Genomic DNA, 20,877 nt, shown 5'->3' on the forward strand with positions numbered 1-20,877 from the left:
AATTATATTAACCAGTGTTACCCCAATAAACTTAATAATAAAAAACAGTGTTGTAGAACCTAAATTTTTATTGGAAAAGTCTGAATAAATGTCTTAAGTTGTTTTTTATAAAATAATCCATGTGGTAACAGGAATTCAAGAAAGGATAAAATTGGCAAGGTACATAAAAGGTAAAAGTTGAATAGTTGCTTCAAAATTTCCATTTATTTTATGACCGTCATTGTTCCCTACTGATATTTTACCTGAGTTTGTAGTAGTATAGATAAAAACAAAAGTATTAATGAAAATGTTTAAAGAGATTCTTAAAATCCAAATAATTAATTGGGTTTGAATAAGAAACTCACAAAACATACCAGACTTTGATACGGAGTCTGTAGTTCTAGTTGGCTCTATGATAACTTAAAATACTCGTTCATTTTTAACTATTTTGTGTTTGCTCTGGAAAATTATATTCCTATTTTTTTTTTCCAGTATAGCATATTCCTTATGGGCAATTACAGTGTATGCTCAGCAGGGATAGTGGCAGAATAAGTATCATTATTTCAAAGCACAATTCCTCCCAGACTATTTTAGCTTCTGGGTTATTCCAATGTTTTTAGTTTTGAAGATTAGGGAGGAAGAGGAAGTTGACGATTATGTTCCTGGTTCTGTTGCTTGTTGGCTCTCACGAAGACTGGGTATTACTACTCCTAGATGTTCTCAAACTACCAGCTATTATTGAGCAAGTCACCTGATCAAATGAGGTTTTTCTTTGCACTAATATTTTATGTTTTTCATAAAATATAACTTAATGAAGAATGATATCAATTGAGATTGATCTGTAAATTCAGTAATGAATAAAAATCTTAGAAATAGTATTAACACAAGTGAATTATAAAAATCAAATCTCTTTTAAGAGCCACCTTTATGGATTGGAAAATTAGTTGATTCCATTTTCCATTTGTCAAGGCAGAATGCCCTAATTTATACATGCTTAGAGTGATGAAATTAAGAAATTAAAATTATCAGTTTTTGTTAGACTTATTGATAAGCTGTGATCCTTGATAGTTATTAAGCTTAAGAAAATTATTTCCTTTCAGAAATTAAATGAGATATAGTCTGATTTTCAACACTGTTAGTACTAAATTCAGTTTGATTTTGCAACATTTGACCCTTTCTGCAAATTTTCATATAGTAAAATAAGGTTTAAATTTTAACTTAATGATATCTCATCAACTAATTAGATTCTTTACATATCTCATAACCACAATTAAGGATCACAGAAGTAATTTTGATTGCTGCTTTGTAGGTGTGAGATGCCTACAAATTCTTATTCGAGATTAAGGATATCTTTCATCTTTGAGGAATTGTTTAAACCAACTGACAAGTTTTACTCCAAATTTTGCCTAGATCCACTGGAACAAAATTTGTGTTCAGAAATGTGATTCAAGAGTATGAAATATACAATGATGATGTTCATCGTGTCACTGGGAAAATTAATAGGTATTACTCCAAGTTGAAGGAAAAGGATTTGTGGTCAAATAAATTTGGAATATGTTGTTTTAAGGAAAGCTAAGCTTTACTGAAGATTTCTCAGAACTTTTAGTGTTAAAATTTTTTTAAATCAGATTAATCTTACTTTAAGGACTTTTAAGTATCTGGTCAGTCATCGATCTTTGTTTTGTGTAATCTTTTTCTCCCTTCACAATATAATATGCAAGTTCCATGTCAGATATCACATTATTTTATTAACGGGAAGAAGGAAAATATCTTTTTGTTCAAGGGACTTATACTTGAAAAGTTGCCACATATAGGAAATTTTATATACAAATTTAAAGTTTTCAGTTCTAGTTTTTTAAATATTTTTATTTCCATTCTAGTTCCTTAGATTTCGTAGGAACTAATGGGGAAGTAAGGTAAAAGAAAGATGGGGTAGAGTAAAAATAGGATAGAAGGAGGAACTAATTCAACAGACTAAACTAGGTTAAAATTTTTGTTTTGTCTTTTCTCTGAAATGCTTGTTGGACTAAGTTTTTTCAAGATACTTATTTGTATCTAAACAGACTTTTTAAGAATAAATAATACCGCTGCATTAAAGTCTTCTGAAATTGTGTTACTGTGATGTTTGGGGTGCTTTAGAATCTATTAGTAGAGAGAACTGTTCTATTGTAATATCTTCTAATTAATGGGAGTGTTCTGCAATTCAGAAATTATTGCTACTTGTGATTCCAGTTATAAACTGACACAGTTCATTCTTCCACAATTTTCTAAAAATTTGAGATTTAGTTGCTCATTTCTACTCATTTGTTATTCCTGTCTCCTCTGACTTTTAATGTCCTTTTATAATATAATCTCTAGTTTTGAAGATTTGACTCTGGAGAGCTGCAATATATATCAGAACATATACTGCATAATTTTTCAGTTATAACCTATAACTATTTATTCTACACAAATGTCTATTTCAGATGGAGCAGCTATCAGATGAAGAAATTGACCATGGTGCTGAAGAAGACAGTGACAAGGAAGATCAAGACCTGGACAAAATGTTTGGAGCCTGGTTGGGGGAGCTAGACAAACTCACTCAGGTTAGAAATAGTGCTTGAAAAACTGGCGGAGGATTTTAAGTCATCACTGTTATGTCATCACTGCTAAAAGTTTACTCTGTAGTCATAAGGATATGGATATAGGTTACATTTTTAGAGACTGCTATACAGGGAAAGTGAATTGTAACCCTAGAACAATAAATATATTATCATCTCCGGTTATTTTAAGGAGTCTTTAAAAAAAAATACTTGTGACAAAGTATGGAGATTGCTTAAAATCTGTTTCATATATTGAGATTGCTGGCTAAAAAGTTTTAAAGCCTAAAATTTTGAAGTCTAAATTTTAGTAAATCCTATTTCATAATATGAATACATTTATGTATTCATATTATGAATATGAATACATTTCACCACATAATATCCTCACAGCAAATATCCTCACATGCAGATATTTTCTGTAATTGTTTATTAAAACAACTTTATAGCAATGAGAACATTAGAACAAAACTTATTTTCATTTATCCTTTAATATTTCTGGGAAGAACTTTTGTGAAAATTGCTTAACAAGATTCCTTAGCTAGTAGAAAAGTAGGTGGTAAGGTGGAAACTTAAAGTACTAATTTGTTCTCTTTCTATAGTAGTCTGGAATTGAAACTGATAAACTATTCATGTAATTCTTGCTAGATCATTTTGAAAAAACAAACATGTTTGTGACCATAATCCGTTAATGCTGAATTTTGAGGAGAATGCTTTTAGTTCTTCTAAGATTTCATAAGAATCATTCTTTCATCTTCAATCAGAAATAACATTATTTGTTGTGAGAAAGGTCTTATACCTGTAGTTGTGAAACGATTTCAGTTTAATTCTTAATTTTTTCAAAAAGATGATTTTGGCATAGAGATGATGACTAGGCTATGCAGTTCTATGCTGAGGAGAAAAAGGAAAAAGGAAACCAGACAGTGGAAATAGAAAATGATAATACGGGAAGGAAAGTATGTGAATGTGGGGTTTCCTTGACTCTTTGGCTTTAATGTCCATACTTGGGAAGAGGGCCAAAAAGAGAAAAGACAGGTAGGTATCACTCCAGTTGTTCTAGGTGGAATAGTACTCCATGCTACTCCACTGCAGATGGCATTTCTACTGGTTTGATACCTTTTATTCTTATATTTTAAATTCACTGACATATAAGTGTGAAGAGCCAGTCATCAAAAAAAGCTGGCTCCTAAACTAATGCTGTGACTGTTCTTATTGTTATATATATCTGTCTTCAGAGAGAAAGATTAAAAAAAAAAAAAAAAGACATTATGTAATGTGACTCACTGCTAACAAGTTGCTTTTTAACACCAGAAATTTTCAAAAAATATTTTACTTAGTGGCTAAAACCTCAAGTTTTTTGTTTATTATTCTAGTGTCAACTGTACACCTATATTACACTTACAATGGGGATTTTTCAATTTAATATATTAAATCGGGTTTAAGTTTTAAATGGTCGATGAGTCTTCTGAAACCATTTGTAAAATTTTGTGTGTATTTGCATTTTTCTGAAAGGCACATAGCTTTTATTAAATTCTCCTCACCACCTCCCCCTCAAAAAAAGGTTAAAAACCACCCTACTAGATTAGCAGTTTCTTGGCATCAAGGAATATTTTTTGCTCTTTCTCTTGTTATCCCAGCACCATGGACACAGCAGGTAATTATAATAAGTATCTGTTTATTTGAACTGGTAAATAGATTACTTTTAATATGTTAAAAGTTAATATGAATAAAAGTTTTATTCAATTTTTTTTTTTTTTAAAGAAAACAGTACCTGCCTATCATTCTTCATTTCCCCTGAGAGAAGGAGGCTTAGGGCTTAAATTGTAGCCAGAGAATTAGGTTTGAGGTTAAAGGAGAATTTCTTGGATGTTGTGTGAAATTTTGAAATAAGACACTGAATGGTGGCATATCTCCTTTACATGATAGTTTTAAAAACTGGATGGACACTGAATGGATTAGTTTTATCTTGAGATAAATGAACAAAGAAGATCTCATTCTAAACCAATTCCATGATTCTGCTATGCAGCATTCTTTTTTATTTGAAATCTATTTAATAAGTATAGATAAATTAAAATTTTAAAAGACTAATCCTAATACTTACAAATTTATTTAAATAGATGTGAAATAACTACTACCCTTCCCTGGATTTCTCTTTCATAGACATCTTATTTTCCTTATTATAGAAAGGTTAGAAAAAAGCCTCATTTAAAAAGGCGATGAGGTAACTTACAAGACACCATACCTTGAAGCGCACTGTAATTCTAGACTTAGCACAGGCAGTATAGCTGGGTTACACTGTGTGCTCATAGAGCTTGAAAAGAACAGGGCTATTCCATTACTGTTTAGCGTTGTAACTGCTCTTGGGTCTCACTAATTTTGAGTCCAGAGTTGTGCCTTATCTTCAGGGTACTTCATGCCAAGAATGACGCTGTGCTGGACCAAAAACAAATTATTTTGAGGAAAGAGATAACAATTATCTGCATTGTTCCTTCCTATTCATCTTTCCATGCCTGTATCCTATTTTATATGCCCTAGTTTATTTTATAGTGAATTTATGTAAAATGAACTTAGTCATTATACTGGATGTATTTGGAAAGATATTTACTCTGAACTATGACAATCTGAAGTGCCTTAAGTAAGCATATATCTAAAACTTTAAAAAACTTTAACCAAATTAATATGAAAACCAAGTATACCTTTCCTTAAGACTATTACTTAGAACTTTGTTCTCATTACCTATTGTATAACAGTTTACTTAATCATAAAACAGACTATCTTTTTACATATTTCTTGCCTGAATTTTATATGACTTATTAAACTTTCCTTTTTAAAGAGTTTGGATTCTGACAAGCCTATGGAACCAGTGAAAAGATCTCCTCTTCGCCAGGAAACAAACATGGCCAATTTCTCTTATCGCTTCTCCATATACAACTTGAATGGTAAGATGTAATTGGAAATAAAATATAAAATAGTATACTAAGTTATATAATGTGGAAACAATGCAGCTACAATTCCAGATAGCTCAACATAAAAACAATTTGCATGACTTGACTGAGTTCTTATATATCTTGATTTGTGCATTTTATTACTAATTCAAATGATCACAAAAAAAAATCAAACTGGAACATAACTAAAATAGTTTTCGAGTTGGGTTATTAATAATTGACAGAGAATATACTCAGATGGAACCCTACAGCAAACTTAATTTCATTATTGTATTTTTACTGGAATAAAGTCCAGTGAAGTTACTTCTTAGTAATTTTTAAATCAGCGCCTGTGGCCTTTATTTAATGTCTTCTACCTAGTCAACTTTATAGTATTTGGATTTGACATTCCAGTCTGTAAATTTTCAGGTCTTATATTTCTCTTTATGCCTTCAACTCTTTAGGTAACATCTCTACCAGGGCACTGATCATATTAACAACTTAGAGCTTCTGGTAAAAAGTTACATAGGAGATGTGGTTAAAACCATGGAACGATTTTTGCATTACTTTTACCTTTTAACTCATAATTCTTCTCTAATTACTATAAATCTTAAAAGATAGACTATTTGCTTCTAAGTATTTTTCTTAGAATGTAAAACAAACCAAAAACTGTTAGAAATACTGAATTTGAGAGGCTTTAGGCTCAATAGGATGAATTTTTTTGCTTCTTCCCCTATGTTCAGAAACTGATTTATAATAGAATGTATGCATTTCTAATTCAGTGTGTTCTGGAAACATTACATATGTTGTTTATTGCAGAAGCTCTGAATCAGGGAGAAACTGTGGATCTAGATGCTCTAATGGCCGATCTTTGCTCGATAGAGCGGGAGCTCAGCAGTATCGGTGCAGGAAATAGTAAGCGTCAAATCACAGAAACAAAAGCCACTCAGAAATTACCTCCTAGCCGACAAACATCAAAACATGGCACCATGAAAGGATTGTCTTCTTCGTCCAATAGGATAACTAAACCATCACATGCTAACTACTCCTTGGATGACATCACTGCACAGTTAGAACAAGCTTCCTTAAGCATGGATGAGGCTGCTCAGCAATCTATACAAGAAGAAGATACTAAGCCTTTAGGAACTAATCAGCACAGAAGAACGGCATCAGCGGGCACAGTGAGTGATGCTGAAGTACGCTCTATTAGTAACTCCTCTCGTTCCAGCATCACTTCCGCAGCCTCCAGCATGGACTCTTTGGATATTGATAAAGTAACACGCCCTCAAGAACTGGACTTGACACATCAGGGGCAGCCAATTACTGAGGTAAGTAGATGGAACTTTTTTCCCTGGTATTTTAGTTAGTAGAATAGGAAATGATATTTTTAAAATGTAGTTTTAAATAACTTATTTCTTCTACATTTAAAATTTGTCTAGCATACCTCTGAGCTAAGCTTAAAATCAGACAACAAAAGGAATATATTACCAGATATGGCAATGTCACAAAGATGATTATGAAGAGATTCAGTTTCTTCTTTTTTATTCTTGTGACTATTTAAAGTCTTTGAACTAATGTTAGTTATTTCACATGACTAAAAATCTTGAAATGTGGTTTATATTTGATAACATTTTGCAGCTATAGCTATTAAGCTAACAGTTGCTTAATTTATGTTTATTATAAAACAACAACTTAAGAAAAAGACTCATATTTCCCTTGTAGTACTCCAAGATTCTAGTTTTCAGGGTTTACTCCATTTTATTATCAAAGAGTTGGCATGGTGTAGAGGAAAGAGCTATTGGGCTTGGAATCAGAAAACTTAGTTCCAAGTGTTTTCTTTGACATTCACTACTTGTAGGACCTAAATGAGTTATTCAACCTCTGTGAAAATCAATTTCTCATTAGTAAGATGGAGCTAATAGTACATGGTCTACCTTCCTTGTATGGAGGTTCAGAGAATTGAAAGTGATGAACATGAACAGATTTTTAAAAGATCCAGTTTTTCTGGATGTGATCAGGTGAGGGTAACAAATGGATTTGCTATAAAATAAGTTTAGCGAAAGCTGAGTTTCTTGAAGATGAGTTTTTTATTGAGTTTTTTTCCATCAAGGAGAAGGCAGTTTTGTTATAGAGTAACAAGAAAAAGGAAAATCAACGAGATGATGCCCTTTAATGCAGAGTAAAATAATCTATTTCTGAATAATCGAAAGGTAAAATCTTGTAAAACATTATTTAAGGAATTGCATAGAAATTTAAAACTCATACCTATTACTTGACATTATTGATTTTCCCCCCATTGATTTAATTTATTAAATTAATTTGTCAGTAACTCTTGGTACTTACCCATTTACTTAGCTTTGTTTTAGGTACTGTGGAACTCAAAGGAAGCATGAATCATAATGGTTTGGAGATAAACTTGAGTTTTATTGCTTTAAAGAAAGCAAATTATAATCAGTCTAAAGAATAAACATTTATTTAAAATTAAACTTATCAAAGTGGTATATATTCCATAGAGAACTTAAAAACTGATTTCTGCTTTATGCCTTGGGATTACATTTAGCACCAGCTACTTAATATGCGCCATTTATGTCTTTTAGATTTACTTATTGGGATATGAGCAGTATTTTATTAGGGATATACTTTTTTGTTTTTTCTGTGTTTTGTATGTTGATATTCCTTCCTTCCAGTCAGATTATTTTTAGTTGGGTCAAGATGCATGAGACCAGGTTATGAACTAATTATCGAGGATCTGTGTGTGTGTATTTTCATCTCTTAAATATACTTGTTATGAAAGTTCAAACAAAAGAGCGAGAAAGTAAAAAGTGAAAAGTCCTCTCAGCTAATACTTCACATAGTATCTAGTGGTATCCATGGGTAACGTTACCAGTGTTCAGTGGGTATTATGCTTAATGTAAAACTTGAATATAAGGTTTGGTGAGTAAACCAGAAATAAACAAGGAAAGGAGTTAAGGTCTTCTCTGTGCAGCCCGTTCTTTTGCCTTGCCCAGGTGGGTAGAAAATGGTTTAACTGGAAATGTTTCTATATACTTTTTTCTGGATATAGTCTGTTTTGATTCAAATGAAGAATACTGAGGAAGTTTTAGATCCCAAACCCATATGTCAAATTGTCCCTACACTCAAATACAATAAAAAAATATATATTTCAACTTTGCACGCATGGAGTTTAAAGGGTCAGATTGTTCTATGAGACTTGTTACAGAAAAGTCTGCCATACACATGCCGTATTCTCCCAGAGGTAAGCACTTTCTGCCCTTTTAGCTGATTCTTAGGGTATTTACCCTCATATCATTAAATCTATACTTATATCACCATTCTTTCATTTTCTTTTTTTTTCAGTTGTATCTGTTGTCTACCAGCTTCTCACTCTGGGAGATTAGGAGAAAGTGCTCTTAGACAGCTACCCTCACTCTTCCCCTCCTATTCCCCCATCCTCCCAATATGTTTTGGCTGGGTTACTACTGTTCAGTATTTATACTATCATGACTATGTACTTGCAGTTTACTGTTAAACTCTACATACTTTTGTTACAGTTTGCTTTTCCTGGAATTAATAATTTTCTTTAGATTTAAAATATATATGTATGTATGTATTTCATATGTTTATCACTATTTCAAGTCCAAACTTGCCCCCAGTTGATTAAATCTATTGTTTCAAACAAAATTGCTGTTCTGTTAATTTCATCTTTTTAAAATTCTTTTCTGTCTTTTGGAATCTTTACTCTAGGATCATTCTTAGGTCTTTTCTCTCATTTGGGTGAACTTTCCCAAAGACTATTCTTCCAATCACCTGCCTAGAAGACATATGCCTGGCTGCCAGTGCTTTAGCAGCCCATTGGGGAAAGAAGGCTTGAGATGTGGGATGGTCCTCAGTGTTCAGTATGCGATCTTCCATTTAATCCTTCTGGGTCAGGGTTTCTCAACCATCAGCTTATTGACATTTAGGGCTAGATAATTCTTTGTTGTGGGGAGCTATCCTGTGTATTATAGGATGTTTAGTAGCATCCCTGTCATCTACCCACTAGGTGCCAGTAGTATACACACCCCCCTCCACTTGTGACAACTAGAAATATCTGCAGACATTGCTACATGTTCCCTGTAAGGCAAAATTGCCCCGGTTTAGAATCACTGCTATAAGTACAGAGTTAATAGCAAGTCTGAGCCCTTTTTCTGCATGGGAAATGACCTTAGGTTTTTCCCCGCTGGAATTCATTTCCTAGAAACTTAATAAATATTGAATGTTTTCAGGTAATAATATTTATTGTAAATTGACCCCAAATTGGTAAGTGCATATGGACCAGGAAGATGGTGAGTGAACTTTAGAAGCCCATGAAAAGACACAGAGCACGACTTCCTGGTGTGCAGTGTGTAATTCTTGTAAGTGAATATGAACGCATCTCTTGAGAGGCCCTGGAACCTACACTCATTGGTTGTTATACTGTACTTCTGGTTCCTGTGGAGCAGAAAGTTTTTCTAAGCCAGGGTGATTTTTGTACTTACCCCAAATGTTCTCTTTCTCTTAAAATGTTTGGCTCAAAAAAGACTCCTGGTGGGCTGAATAGATATCTTTTGAAGATAGCATGTCTCATGCTATCATGCTATCTTTGTCTTTCTATATAGAACTAAGTAAACCTAGTGTCAAGCTATGGTCTTTTGGGTCCGATGAATGAATATCAATCTGAACCTGAGACCATTGCTGGTGGGCAAATAAAGGAAGGAATCTGGGCATTAACTCTGTTCTTAAATATGCTTTCAACCAATCTTCCTGCTTTTAGTCCCACCTTCACTTCTGCCACTTCTGGAGCCTTTTGGGATTATATAGAGTAAATTGGAGTGTTCCTCTGCTTTTCTCCAGTGCTGGCTTAGCATTCAGCTTTTCTTGGGCCTGCTCAGTTGGTTACCACTCAGCCATATGCTTTCTAGCTTCCAAAATTTTGCTGTATCTTATGAGTTTGTCTTTTAAAAAAAAAGACAAACCAGACAACAAAACTCTTCATTTTAGTCTTTGTTTTAGTGGCTTTGGGGAAAGGGGTGGAGCTACCTCATTGGCCATTCACAGTCTCCTCTCATGTCTACAATCTCTAAACTTGGAATGTCTAAGGTACAGGCCTCCGATTACCTTTCTATCTATAGCTGCTCCTTTTGTGATCTTATGCAGCGTCAGCTCCCAAATCTTAATATCTCTATTTACTTAAGACATAATCCCCAACACACACACACACACACACACACACACACATTTTCATCTCTCTAAAATGGTCCTCAACTGGGAGCTGTTTTTGTCTCCCAGGGAACATTCAGCAATGTCTGGAGACATATTTGGTTGTCAGTGATAGAGGGGTACTTGCTACTGCATGTAGTGGGTAGAGGCCAGAGGTGCTGCTAAACTCCTAGAATGTACAGGACAGACCCTACAGCGAGGAATTATCTGACCCGAAGTGGTGCCAAGGTTGAGAAACCATGTTCTAATATCAGTTGGCATCTATCACTCACCGTCAGCAAAGTGGCAATTACACTATGTTCTGCTGACAGTTTCTGATAAAGATCAAACAAGTACCAGCATTAAATCATCTTAGATTTAATGAAATACAGGATTTTTAGCCAGCATGCCCCCTGAACTCTAGGCTTATACACCTTACCTCTAATCAGCATCTATCTCTATTTGGGTGTATAATAGGTAGTTCAAATTTAAATGGTGTATAACTGAAGCTCTGATTTTTTTTTTTTTCTTTCATACTCCTCCTACAGTCTTCTCCATTTCAGTTAATGGCTGTTCCATCCTTCCAGTTTATCAAGTAAAATCTTTCACATCTTTATTTCTTTTTCTTTTTATCCGCCCCGCCCGTCCCCCACCCCCACTGCCCCCACAATCCAGAGGCAGATTCTGTTGCCTTTCTCTTCAGAATATATTCAGAATTCTCACCCCCTCAACTGCTACAGAGCCAAGAACATCTTGATGTAGATTTTTGCAGTAGCCTCCCACTGCTCTTCTTGTGTTCACCTTACCCTTAAGCCTGTCATCCACACAACACCCGGAATGGTCCTATTGAAATGCAAGTCGGTTCTTGTTCTTCTTTTCAAACCTAAAGGCTTTATATCTGTCAAAATCCCTACAGTGGCCTACATGGCCTTAAGGAATCTGCTTTCCCATTACCTCTGCCCCTGTTTTTCTTTCTACCCTCCCTCCTTTACTCTGTCAGCCATATTGCCTCCTAGTTGTTCTTTGCCAGAAGTCAGAGTTTATCACAGAGCCTTTTCACTTGTCCCTTGCCTGAACGCCTTTCCCCACAATAGACCCCCTCACTGCCTTCAAAGATTTACTCAAATATCACTTTCTCAGTGAGGCCTTCTTTGATCACCCTATTTGGAAATTGAACTCCTCCTCTTCTGCCTTGTGGTTACTTTTTATCTCTCTTTTCTTCTTGATATTTCTCTTTATTTTATCACCATTTAACATACTGTATAATTTACTTTTTAAATTCTGCTCATCTATCTCCTCCCACTTGAATATAAGCTCTGTGAGGAAAGGGACTTAAAAAAATTTTCTTTTGATTCCTGATGTATCCTTAGCACCTAGAACATTATTTGATTCATAAGCTCTCAGATATTTGAATGAACAAATATATGCATGTATTCAATCCATCTCGTCTTATCAGCAGTTATTTTCTTTCAAAATGGTAGATGGAATGCCACAAGTGAACATGTGAAAACTCTGCAAAGTGAAACTTGTTTTATACAACTAGATTCTTTAGAGGCAGAAATTATACCTAAAGAAGCCAAGGACAGAATAATTACTTTCAGCTAAAGTTTAGTGACATAAATACCAGTTAGAAAAATAATTTTGATATTGGTTCCATTTTTCATCTTGGGGACAAGGACACTCAAACTGTCCATCTAAAAATAAAATAATATCGTGGCTTATCTTTCTGCCTCTGTGCTCTCTGAAAACCAACAGGGATAGGCACAGTACAATTTCACATCAGAAAGAATATGTCTTTTTTCTCTGAGTTCTCTTTCTTGACTCTTATTGAAATTCTGTGCTCCCAGACACTTCACATATGTTATCTCATTTAAGCCTTCCACTGTCCCTTTGGTAGGGACATTATTCCAAGGAAGAGATTAAGTAGGTCAAATAACTCAGGAATCTATTTGAATGCTAAACTACACATTTGCCTCCCAGATTTTATCAATATCTTAAAATAAAGTGAAGCTGATGGTTAAAAATTATTCCAGAATGTTAAAGAATGTTTTAGCATTAAAAATATTTTGCATGGATAAACATAAAAGTGAATTAGAGAAAATTTCAATATTCTTATGAAACCCATCAGTAATGTTCATTTGCTAAGTTTTTAGAATTAGAACTCATTGTACTTGAAATAAATTCTAATAAGGGACCTTTTATATCTTAACCAATGTGAAATAAATGTTGCGGCCTGTGGAATTTTTATTCACATTAACTGATAAAACAATACTTTTCAATAATTCAGCAGTTTGCAAGTTTAAATGACATTTGAATATTATAAGTTTTATATAAAATGGGATTTACTAATAAGGTTAATTTTAAAATACGCTTTTATATTTATTTTCTGTTGGGATTTAAATTTTAATGATTCCTCTGAATTTGGAATTTTATTCATGAAAATGTATTTTTAAAATGAAAATGCTTTTAAAAGCTTTTACTGTAGTTTATGGCAGATTTGAAAGGTTTTGCTGAATCTTAAGAATACTTGATTGGTTATATTATAAATATTATGATAGGAAAATACTTCTCAGTATCTCAGCTTCTAAAACTTTTGAATGTTGTAATTTTGAATGTTTTCCTCATATGTATAGGAATTTTTTATTAAATGAAATCTTTCATGGATATACTGTTAATAACTTGTGACAATGCAACAACATATCATAGCTTCAGTGCAATTCCTCTCCACTTCCTTCATGTTTCAAAACTATTTCAAGAATTAATGTGTGCAGAAATTTTGAGGTATTGGAAAGAAAAGCCCACTGGCATTGAAGTCCATTGAATTATTCTTAGCAAACAGCCTTTTGTTCTGGAGTAGTATTAATTGGGTGAGAAGCACAGGGCTTTTGAAACCTTTGAGGCCTACATATCTAAAAAATTGGAGTTATTAATTTCTCAATTATTGCAGCTACATTTCTCTTAAAATTTTAATGACCATGTTGCTACATCTCACAGAAATTTATTCACATGTACCAACTTGGTGTTTAATTACAGATGTCACTGGCCTAGCCTAGTGAAGTTAATGGAGGAAGGAACAGGTATTAGATGAAAGAAGAGCTGTAGATTTGGTGAAAGCCAAACACTTTTCAAACATATTACTGCAATTAACTCTGGCATATATTTCAATTCTTATTTTGTGTATTTCTTAGAAGTCCATGCAATTCTTCTTCTCTGAAGAGGTAAAAAAGCATCTTTATTTGGTTTTAGATCTGTTTTGTTTTTCTTTTCTGTTTTATGTTGTGTTGTGGAGGGCTGGTAAAGACCTCTTTTTGGACAAGAATTAGAAATATATCCATACTTTTAAAATTAACAGGGACTATAAAATATAAAAAATAATTTTAAACGCATTCAAGTATATGCTGGCTGTATAATGGCCAGTAAAAAGAGAGGAATAAAGCAAAGAAGGGAGAAATAGAAAACAATTGCAGCAACGACGTTGAGTGCTGATTCTGTGTTAGGCATTGTGCTTCAGTATATTACATGTCATAGGTAATATACTGAAAATGAACAGTGCTATTGAATAGACTTCATTACCTCTATTATACAATGGAAGGAACTAAGGCAGAGAGTGACTAATTTTTCCAAGGACTTGAACCTAGACAGTCTGATCGTAGAGCTCATACTGTACCACCATGCTGCTTCATCACAGAATTGAAGGAGACTCATGACAAAGCTAGACTGGCCAGTGCTCTCAGATCCAGGCAGAGAGACAGAACTACATGGGCTGGAGAAAAAAGGCAAAAAGATTTATGTGGTAACATCCCCATCTTGTGGCAGTTTAGTATATTCCTGAATGTATTGTTCAAATTTAACAATTCTAGCTGTAATCTAAATGAATTGAGGCTTAAATAAAATTTAGATGAGGGCTGAATTCTAATTCTAATATAATTCTAATCCTAACAACCTTTGGAGATGAATGCTATTATTACTGCATTTTACGCACGAGGAAACAGGTTAAATAATAAGCCTAGATTCGCATTACCAGTAAATGGCTGAGCGAGGGCTAGAACCGAAGCATTCCAGCCTCAGAGTCTGCATTCCTAATCATCATGCTATGCTTGTTTTTAATATTTGTGAAAAGCATATACACATGTCAGTAAAAGATGAATGTGAATCTGCTTTATGGAACCACTGTCATATGTTCAAAGAAATCTCCATTTCTTTTTTTAGTTGCAATTTAAAGCATTAGCAATAAAAGGAAGTATTTTATTTTGTAACCATGACTTTGGTACAAAGCCATTTTGGTGCACAGCCATCTTGATTTATGGTTTGGCTCTTGTGATCAGATCAATGCTTTTCTATGTACCACTACCACCACTCTGACTCGTAAATGGTACTTCTGACTCGTAAATGGTACTTCGTTTTAAGATGTTATAGATTCTGCTTTAAAAAGTAGTGATCCATAACTAACTTTATAGAGATTTGTGGAGTTTTTAAGAAGTCGATGGAGATTTTGATAGCTTTATAACAAACGAAAGTTTTTGGAAATGAGAATGTTTAGAGGAAAACTTATGTGGAGAATTGATTCTCAATTTTCATTTTTATTATGTGATTTGAGCATAGCTTTTAGATTTAAAGTAGTGATGAAGAGTAGGTAAAAATTAGATTTTGGGGAGATACTTTTTTTTGTAGGAAAGTATTTAAATATTTTGTGGAAATACATCCTAATTGACATTAAACAAACTATATCATTCCATAATCTCTTCATCTTTATTAATGTAATAACATTTAATCTTTGTTTGTATATGTACTATTTTCTATTGTTTTTGTCACTGTGTACATATATTAATTTTTGATAAGGCTATGTTGAATTTTAATAACTAATATTCCATCATATTGTAAAATTAACATGGTACATAGTCATCTCTTTTTGAACATGTTAGATTTAGATTTTTAAAAAAAAATTAGCCAATAAACATTTAGAAATATGGGAGCTTGTGTGAGAATCTGGAGAGAATAGATTTTTAAAAACTTTATTTTGAAATGTCAATAAAAAAACTTGAAAGAATAGTACAAAGAACTCATGAAACTTGTTACTTAGATTCACTAATTTTTAACATTTTGCCACATTTACTTTATCGTTCCTTTTATATATGCATTTTTCCTGAACTATATGAGAGTTAATTGCATTTATTATGACCTTTAGCCCTCCTGTTGATGTAGTTATTGACACAGTGCTATAGAAAATGTAATGAGAAAATGTAGAGGACGGAATGCAAAACAGTCTTGATCTGGACAAGCATGTGGCATGAAGGCCAAGAAAAAATAGTTATTCATATGTTCCATAAATAGTTGAGTGCCCAGGCACTGCACTGGGCTGTAAGGGATAAAACTGTGCACATAATACACAGTGTCCTAATGAGGTTATAAATTATCATATAAGGAGAGGGATGTTAATAGACAGCCAAACAAGCAATTTCAGAACAGTGAGGTTCATACTATGATAGGAAAGACAGAAAACCTTGGTTAAAAGGTCATTGATGATTTTGAGAATGAGTTACAGAACGCACTAACAACTCAAAGGATAAAGATTTTGGAGAAGAAAGATGTATGCTAGATTGTAGGGAATTAAGGGATAAGTGGAGAAAGTACAGTATGCTGAACTGAGGGAATTTGATAGTGAAAAGGAGAAAATGATAGTTTGAAAAGAGAAGAGTACCCTCAAAGAATTGATTATCTTTCTGTCCTTCCCACCACCAATAAGCTAGACTAGTTCAGTAGAGTTTGAGATATTAGAAGGGGAACGAGTAGGATCTAGGATGTGCTTAGCTTTGGATGGAGAAAAAAGCATATATGCTTATATAGAACTGGAGAGAAAGATGAGAATTGGGTATAGTTATAGGATACATTTTGGTGATGAAGATCCTCATGATAGATGAATGTGATTTACTTAGTAATGGAAGGAAGTGAAGTCATAGGAAGAGGTGGAAGAGTGAAATTAGAAGCTTGAAGAACTTGGAAACGACTTGGAACAAGCTTAGAGGGAATGACTTAGGGAGTGAGAGAAAAAGGTAGAGTACTGTCAAACAGCAGTCAGAGCCCAGTTAACGTTCAGAAACGGGAACTGGTAATGGACATTGTTTCTGCATGGTTCTCCCATAAAGCGCTACTGTCCAGAAGCAGAGAGAGGCTATCCTTAAGTTATCAAGGATTAAGTCATCTGATTCTTACCTTTTTTATTTTTGCATACTATAATGAAAGGTGCATGCAACTTTTCATTACCATTTTGTTTCAACTATTCATTTCAATGATCTTTTCTCTTCCTGCATGATAATGAGAACTGCCCTTTTCCACCTCCTTTACCTATCATTTTCTTCCTTCCTGCATTTTCACAGCATGCTATTTCTCTGAGATGTCCCAGCAAGCAGGCCAAGCGTCATATTGACTTCACAGAAGAACAGGCTGAGCTGACACCTGTAAGTTCTGTAAACATGTCCATAGGACTACTTAAATATCAATGAAGAGAAATGCATTCTTTAAAGCTTATGATGATTAAACTTTGTCATGTACCTCAGTTTTTCAAATAAAAGTTAAACCAAGCTTAAAAACAAATGAGCAAAAGCAGATGAGCAACTGTATGATATAGTACCATTGAATAGTAACACTCATGGTGAGATTATATAGGTGGTAGCATATCTAATATATAGAAGTCTTGTTTTGGAACCTGAAACCATATACTTTATTCTTTATTCTGAAGCTAGAGACTTTCGTATTTCTTAAGATATTAACAAATTTAGCTTTTTTTCAGAATGGAGATATCAAGTAAAATGACTCTTCTGCACTAATGCTTAACTGAAAACCTAATTTCTTAAAAAAATGTATCCTCGGTCACTGGATGCTTCAAAGCAGTGCTGTTTCACATGGCAGCCACTAACCATATATGGCTATTAAATACTTGAAATCTGGCTAATCCAAATTGAGATATACAGTAAAGATAAAACATACACTGGATTTCGAAGATAGTATAAAAAATGTAGAATATCTTATTAATATTTTTTGTATTACTATTGAAATTATATTGTAGATATTTTCTGTTAAATAAGATACTAATATTAGCTTTTTCACCATTTTCTTTTTACTTTAAAAAAAAGTCACTAGAAAATTTTAATTACATTTGTGGCTTGTATTATATTTCCATTGGTCAGAGCTGATTTAGAGTCATCTGTGAAGCATTAAAAAAAAAAAGACCAAATCCCTGACCCTGACCCTGCTAAATCAGATTCCCTCTAACTCTCTCTGCTTCCTTTCTTTCCCCTTCTCCTTTCCTTCCAATCCTTTAAAAATACAGTAGTAACCCAGTAAATTGATTTCACAACCCACTAACGGGTTATTTATCCTGCATAGTGAGGAACACTTCTCCAACCTCACCTCCGTCTCCTCCCCTACACTTCCATAGCAAGTGTAAGCATCAACCACATTTACTATCTGAAATATTTTTAAACAATCTTTATTAATGAAACTCTGTGGAATTCCTTCATTTCACGTCTTCATTAATTTAATGGTATTTAGTTCCTAATACTGTTAAAGGAATTTTAAATTTCTCCTGTCATTTACTTGCATGTGACAGAGTGCAGTCTGATGCTGCCAATTTTGATATTGGCAACTCTCACTTCAAGCTAGGTTTCCATTGGTGAAATGATTTTCTAACGTAACAAATGACTCCGTAAATTCTGAACAAAAGGAAGTACAGGCTTCCCTCAATTTATTTTATATGGTAAATAGCCTTCCTAGAAGAGTCATTGAATCTTAGAATTATACATAAGTACATTCTGTTTCTATGTAAAATGGAATTAGGTTATACGCTTAGATTGTTGTAAACAGAATTGCCCATCTCTAATTTTCATATAAGGACATTAAAAATTCAGGTGTGATGCAAGACTTTGTTATTATGTGACATTGTTCCATGCTTTCAGGGCATCTAGCATTTCTGACTTCCCTCGCAATAAATACCAGTAACACCCTCCTCCTCTTAATTGTGACAACACAAAATATCCTGTTTGTTTGTTTGTTTTTGAAATGTCTCCTTGAAGGGCAACACCACCCCCTTTGAGAACAGGTGGTATCTCTGTTTACTCTGTCTCAACCCCCCACCCCATGCCCAGCTGCTTCTTATCCTCCAGGACTCTAAGCTGTTTCAGAAGTACTTTTATTGAGCTCCTAATTTTGGGTTAGATACTCCACTTCCTACTTGCTCCCGTACCACTTAACACACTATATTGTATTTATCAGTTCTCTCTCTGTTAGACTCTAAACTTTGTGAGAGTAAGAAATGCCTATCTTGGTCATCTTTGCATCTCCACCTGGCATGGTTACAGGCTCAAAGTTTAAACCTAATAAATAGTTGAATAAATGAAAGAAAGGGAAAAAGAGAGAAAGAAAATGGCTAGTAAACCGGTGAAATGGATTAAGAATAAGTCGCTGACTTTGTGTTGTTAGTGGTGAATGAAAATATAAGAAAGCCCCATTTAAATGAAGCTAAATGCATTTTTGTTACCAGTAATATGTACCAAGATTGAAGGCTGATTTAACGACATGCCCAAACCACACTTTTACTTTTCTCAGTCTTCCACATGTACATAACTCTCATCTCTTTTGAACCTTTCTTCAGTAACCAGCTCTCCCTCCACCCCTACCCCACTTTCTGAAGAATTCTAGAGCAATGTAGGACTGGCACCAGTAGGGGAAGATAGATTTAAGGCATTTTTTTAAGAGAGGGTTTTGCTGCTTCTGGTTTCTAGATTTTCTTTTTTCTTTTTCTTTTTCTGCTACAAATACCTGTAGCTTAGATAAAGGGGACATGGAGTCCTAGTCTCCTGCCCTGCTAGTGAGTAAGCAATGAATATCTATATGACTGTACTAACACAAAGTAATTTGAGATCATTTCCACCTATTGTTTGCAGTCTCATTTTTTAGATGTGGCATATTTTTAGATCACAAACCATATGAATATCCTATTTTTATTTCAAGTTATTTAAACCTTTTAATATTTTTAAATGGATAACTTCCACTCTAGAGTCTTCAAATAGATATTATTGTTTCTTACTGATCAGAGTATAGATTTTTTTTTTAGTGAAGTCTTGAGGCGATTTGAGTGTGAGAACTGATTAAGTAAATCTTGTTTAAGATTTTTTTTAAGTTGAAACTTAAATTTAAGGTCTGGAGTTACATTTGTTAAATAATAGTTTTTGGTAACCTGAAGCAGATTTTTTAAATTTGAAATATAATTATCTAAGTATAGATATTCTCATTTTGGGGATCTTTTTCTTAGTAACCTTTATAAGTAAGATAAATAGGAGTAGTTTTTCAAGACATTTTCTATGTGTTTTACATAATCGTGCAAGAATACATTTTTTCCCATTACATGCAAATAACAAAATTGAATGGGAATAAGAGCAATAAAAGTTATAATTGCTCTTTTTAAATGTCATTCCCAATGTTCTCCCTCATCTTATCTGATTGTTAACCTCAAATTAATTGAATTTTCAGAAATTTCTGCTTTCCTAGAGTCTTTATGGATGAGCCAACTAATCTTTCCCTTCAGAAGAATTATACCATATAGGTAAATGATGACCTTGAGATAATTGTCTCTGTTCTTATTATTGTTTGACCATGTTAGTGCTGTTCTCGATGAATATGTCCAATTTTTTTAACCTTAGGTTTCTTTCTTTGTTTTTGTTTTTGTTTTTTTAGGAGTTGAAAGGGGTAGGTATGCTTGTAAGGATCATCTGGAATTAAAACAAAACTAAACATATAGGCAATGAAATAACATATAGCAAACCTAACTCAACATAGTACAGATATGAGTAAATGTTAAATTAATAATATTTTCTGTAACGATTTCTAATCTTGTAGTATTTTATTTGTGACAGTGAACTTTATGAGAGTGGGTACTGCTCTAGTATTTACTTACATAAATTAAAAGAATTTGTTTCTCAAGAATAACTTTATGTAAAGTTAGATTTATAAACTATAACATTGTAGAATATTTTCTATAATTGCATTCAGTTGTGCCATGTATTGTTTTAAATGGCGGATAGTAACTACAGAACATTAAAAATTAAATAACTTATTCAGTATTATTTAGGGATAGGCAACTATGAATTACATGTATATCAAAACAGCTATAATTTATATTACAG

General features: G+C 33.4%; 1 protein-coding gene across 1 annotated transcript in view; it reads left to right on the forward strand.

Moving 5' to 3' along the window:
* The first annotated feature begins 2,423 nt into the window (after positions 1-2,423).
* RAPH1 (Ras association (RalGDS/AF-6) and pleckstrin homology domains 1) overlaps positions 2,424-20,877 on the forward strand; it is a 50,678-nt gene continuing 32,224 nt past the window's right edge. Inside the window, 3 exon segments of the mRNA XM_011369693.2 lie at positions 2,424-2,564; positions 5,392-5,497; positions 6,302-6,810. Of these exon segments, the coding sequence (XP_011367995.1) occupies positions 2,445-2,564; positions 5,392-5,497; positions 6,302-6,810 (735 nt within the window). The 5' untranslated portion in view covers positions 2,424-2,444.

The sequence above is a fragment of the Pteropus vampyrus genome, unplaced genomic scaffold (genome assembly GCF_000151845.1).
Source record: "Pteropus vampyrus isolate Shadow unplaced genomic scaffold, Pvam_2.0 Scaffold152, whole genome shotgun sequence".
Classification (NCBI taxonomy): domain Eukaryota; kingdom Metazoa; phylum Chordata; class Mammalia; order Chiroptera; family Pteropodidae; genus Pteropus; species Pteropus vampyrus.